Raw genomic sequence first — 4,974 nt, forward strand, 5'->3', positions numbered from 1 at the left:
CTCCCCACCCCAAGTCTCTATCCATCAGATGCCAATAGCACCCTTTCCCCTTAATCGTGACAACCAAAAATGTCTATCTACATTGTTAAATATCTCCTTTAGGGGGCAAAATCTCTCATGGTTTAGAGTCATTTGTTTATAATTAAGCACTCTTTCTCACAGATATGTAAAGATATAAATGGAAATAAAAAAATCAGCAGTGTTTTCAGATAACCAATAAACTTCCCATGTTTTATGAGATCAAATATCTACTTTTTTATAAAAACAAATGTCTATTTGTTTTTATGAGAACAAATTAGATATTTATGAGAACAAGTATCTATTAATGATTTCTTTTAAAAAGAATGCTATTACAAATGAGTTAGAGATGATGATACATTGATGACTCCAGAAAAAAAATTAGCCTAACTTTTGAACAGTACATATATCAGCCACATGAAGAAGGATATTAGTAAAATTAAATGCTTGAGGTGAAAGTTTGAGTATTATTTACCACCAGATACTGGGTCATCATTACCTCAAGACCTGTAAAATAGAATTGAGAAGCCTAATATACTATTAATATGGAACAAATAAGAATTGAGTTTTTTAGTGACCAGCAAGAAATGGTAGATGGTGAGAGGTTTCTTAGAAGACATTTGAGGCACTTCTGAACATGCATTAGTCTGTGCTAGTAGAACTTCCATCTTTCAGTTCTTGGTAGAGAAAACCAAAACCATCTAAAGTTTTTATTTGGTCTCTCCTTGTCTAAATCAGTGTATATTCAAGCTGCAGCCTCCGCCTTCAGAACAAGGAACAAATGTGATAATCTTGAAGAAGGTAAACCCATGAGTATCAAGTATGAAATTAATATTCTTCCTTGCAGAAATCTTTTGTATGTGATATAAACTGAAAATTCTCTAGAATTTAATGAAGTTCTGCAGTCAGAAAAGAAAGAGATGTCACAGATTAGTCATATTGTCTTCAGAATTTATTAGCAAAAAAGAAAAAAGCAAAAATGCTTATAAATGGGAAGATTTCTGGTAACTTTCTTGCTCATGTGCTGTAATTTTCATTACATTTATTGACCAAACAGCTAAATAATCTTAAATTAGTTAGCTCTCAAGAGCTGAAAGTTTACACTTTCCACTCTTTTGGCCCAGAATCTAAATTTCCACGACATTATGTATTTCCCTTTATTTTTAGTTTCCCGTAAGTCTCAATTGGCCTTGATGAAATAGACGCCACAGGGTATCGGATATTTTTGCTGTTATTCAGTAGCTCAGTAACACTTAATCAGTTAAAGCATCATGTTGAAAACATCAAATTCAAAGGCAGGACTAGGAAAAGAAGGATTACCATCCACTCCTGATATCATGCATTCAAACCCAATCTATCTCAGAATTTATTTCACCTCAGTGTACTTGGGCAAGAACAAAATCTAATTCTAATTAGTGATTTATTTAGACAGCATCTGATTAATGACTTGTTTCTTCCCAGGTATGATGTCATGGGTTTTAGATTTGAAGATTAAAAAAATTACAGCTTCTGTCTTAAGCCACTCATTTATTGTTTATAAACTTGAGTTTTAAGTACTATTCAATTTGATAGAGTTAAAAAATGAATAGCACAGGGGATCTGCCCCCAAGAAGATCAACATCAACTCATAATACTGACAATAAGTAAGTTAGAGTCTGCCTTCTTCACCCCCTCATTTGTTTACCAATTCAATAAATACTAGTTGAGAACCTACTGTGTGTCAGCCTTAATGTGATAACACTGGGACACATCAATAAACAACACAAAAATCCCTAGATTTGTGGAGCCATATTTTAGAGGTAGAGAAAAATACAAACAGTACACATAATATATAAACAAATTATATTAGAAGGTAATAAATTAAACAGAGGTAGGGACCCCAAAAGGCTGTTGGGCTGTAGTAATTTAAAAGGATTTTTCAGGGGTCCCTTATTAAGAAGCTGAAATTACAGCAAAAAAATGAAAAAGGCAAAGATGTGACCATAGGAACATACCTGAGATTTGTGAGAAATGCCAGTGAGGCAAGGGTGGCTGGGCAAGAGTGATTTAGGAGGAGAGTCCTGGGTGAGCTGGTCAGAAAGGAAATGTACATACAGATTAGTCAGAGCCTTGCAGGAACTAGAAAGGATCTTGCCTTCTATTCTGAGAGAAAGCCAGTGGATTTTAGTCAGAGGAAAAACATTCTTTGAATTGTGTTTTAAAAAGACATCTCTGAAGTGCTTTCATGATTAGGAGATATTGAAATAATATGGTAATATATAATGATAGCTTGGTCCAGGGTGGTAACCACCCCCCCCAAAAAAAAAGTGAGGAATGGTAGGCTTATGGATATGTTAAAAGTAGAGTTAGTCAAATTTTAAGAGTTTTTTTTTTTTCTTTAAGCTATTTTCTAATCTTTCTATTCTTGACCAAAATTCTTAAAAAGCAGCCCAGACTCATAGCCTCCACTTTGTCAAATCTTGTATACTCTTCTCTCCAATACATTTACCTGTATCAATTAACTGAAAATCTTCTTGCTAATATTATAAATGTCTTCTTAAAAGCAAATCCAAACGCCTATTTTAATTCTTCATCTTGCTGGAATTCTACATGTGGCTGGAATTGGTCACTATATTCACAATCATTAACTGACTTCCCCATTTTATTTTATTTTATTTTTTCATTTTTTAAAAAATTTATTTTTATTAGTTGGAGGCTAATTACTCTACTCTACGGCCATACCACCCTGAACGTGCCCGATCTCATCTGACTTCCCCATTTTAATAGTCTCTTGGATGCCGTGGCCTCTAGCATTTCATCCCTGAATATCCTTTCTTCTGGTTTTCCCAAGATTATCTTGTTTATTACATTGACTTCTTCTATCAAAAAGTATTTTTCTCAATGTCTTTTGCAAACCACAGAGCTGTATTTATTACCAGTTTGGGGCTTATATATTTTGCTGGTTTCCAAAGTTTTTAATCTTGATATATCTGAACAAAAAACCATCTTAAAGACATTAACTTCTAAAAATTCCTTTAAAATGCTACACTTAATGGTTAGAATATATAACTGACAGACCAAGACTGGTCTAGTGAATTTCCAGCTCATAAGAAGGAACACTGCTCAAAATTCCAGGTTCATTAAGGTCTGATCTATGTTTAAAGATCACCTCTAAAACTGAGCAGGATATCACAAGAAACTCAATTACCCTAAATCCAAACCCTGGCAAAATAATTCACTATTTCTAGGTTGACCTTGAGTCATCTATTTAACTACTCTCTTTTCATTTTCCTCATCTACAAAATGAGCATGACAATAATATATTCTTTGTGAGGTTGTTATAAGGACTAGAAAATGAATTTAATATATTTTAATCAACATGGATTTGATGGATTGACAAGATATTAAGGTCTCAGGAATATTGATTAATTTAAAAAGTAAAAGATTTTCAAAAAGGTAGGCGCATCAACACACATACACTATCAGGTGTAATATGGAAAGCTGGTGGGAAGTTGCTGTGTGGTACCCCAGTCTGGAGCTCTGTGATGACCTGGAGGGGTGGGAGATTTTAATGAATTATTCTACTGTATTTTTCCTGACACACACATATGCAATATTTAATGTTCAAGATGTATGTGTGGTAGCTATGTTTATTACATTCTGTAGAGCAGATGAGTGGATGATTTATCCAAGATAAATAAGTACCATGATAAAATTGAAGGAAAAAAAAATAAACTTGACCATCAGAGTATCTTCTAAAGCATTCATTGCTTTACAACTGGCTTTTTAAATTGAACTTTTAAGAAAAATAAAATCTTAAAGTACCAACACTATTTGCTTCTGTTTAATGTAATTTAACGTATGAATACAAAGCTGTGAATCTGGAATCTCAAAACTTCTTTCTTTGCGTTGTCCCAAATGACTCACAACAAACTAGGAGGCTATCGGGGGGCTCCACTTTCTACTAAATACTTAATGTACAACAAAACTGTTTTTCTATGTGCATCTATAAATGTTTCAGTTTTTAATAAATTACTGTATGAGTAAGTATTTTCATGCCTACTGTGTTACAGTCATCCAGAATATATATATATATATCAAGTAAGAGAAAACAAAGAATCGGAAGAAACCATAACTGTCATATACGTGTTTATATTTTGGCTGCAAGAATAAAGTATTGCAACAAATGTTCAAGAAAAATACATATAGTGAAGTACAAAATTGTGTTATGTCGACTGTTAATAGGAATATATCCATTTGCTCTGGTATAATGAAAACAATTTCAATTAAGAGTAAGATCTGGAATTGACAAAGTATTGAACAAATGATACTATAAGGAAATAAGGATAGGATTTTAAAAGTGAGAAAACAAGAAAATGAAAATTATAGGCTTTTTAAGAGCTATAAACACCATCTTCATGAAAGTCTGGGAAAGTCAATCTGCTCTTAGTAATAAAGTAAGAAAAAAAAAAGATAGAGCAAGAGCCCCTAGGAGCCACCTGAAGTTTAATACTGATGTGAACTGTAAGATAATGTAAAAGGTGTATGTAAGTAAAATGTTTTTATCTTGTTTATTGTCAGAAATAACTGATAAATTGTGTTATAAAACAATTTTAAATCTCAAATGCTCCATCTCCTATGCACATGATCTCATGACTAGAACAGGTTTTCTTTTACCCTTGAGTGAAAAATTAGATTGATCTCTAAGATGTCTTTCTTGATTGCAGCCAGAAGTGAACTTGAACCAAAGTATAGATTTGAGAGATGCCAAGAAGTTAAAGGAATATGTAAACCATTTTGTGATGATATTGAGTATGATTACGGATATTGCATTAAATGGAGAAATCAATGCTGCATATAAATGCTGGAAATCAGAGTATTTGAACATCAAAGTCTGGAACAGAGTTGCATCCTATTGACCCAAGAGTGGGTAAAAAGAAAATGTTTGCAGTATTGAATGGAAATATGTACTTTTGA

The 4,974-nt window shown here is 32.9% G+C and overlaps 1 protein-coding gene across 1 annotated transcript; it reads left to right on the forward strand.

Annotated features, from left to right (window-relative positions):
- The first annotated feature begins 4,705 nt into the window (after positions 1-4,705).
- LOC122429265 (beta-defensin 110-like) lies at positions 4,706-4,974 on the forward strand. Its single transcript, XM_043449495.1, has one exon. It carries the CDS (start codon positions 4,706-4,708, stop codon positions 4,856-4,858), a length of 153 nt encoding a protein of 50 aa, XP_043305430.1. The 3' UTR covers positions 4,859-4,974.

This window comes from Cervus canadensis, chromosome 28, assembly GCF_019320065.1.
Source record: "Cervus canadensis isolate Bull #8, Minnesota chromosome 28, ASM1932006v1, whole genome shotgun sequence".
Classification (NCBI taxonomy): Eukaryota; Metazoa; Chordata; class Mammalia; order Artiodactyla; family Cervidae; genus Cervus; species Cervus canadensis.

Bases quoted from the DNA above. Each gene is read 5' to 3' on its own strand.
- LOC122429265 (XM_043449495.1), top strand. From the start codon at position 4,706: ATGTCTTTCTTGATTGCAGCCAGAAGTGAACTTGAACCAAAGTATAGA.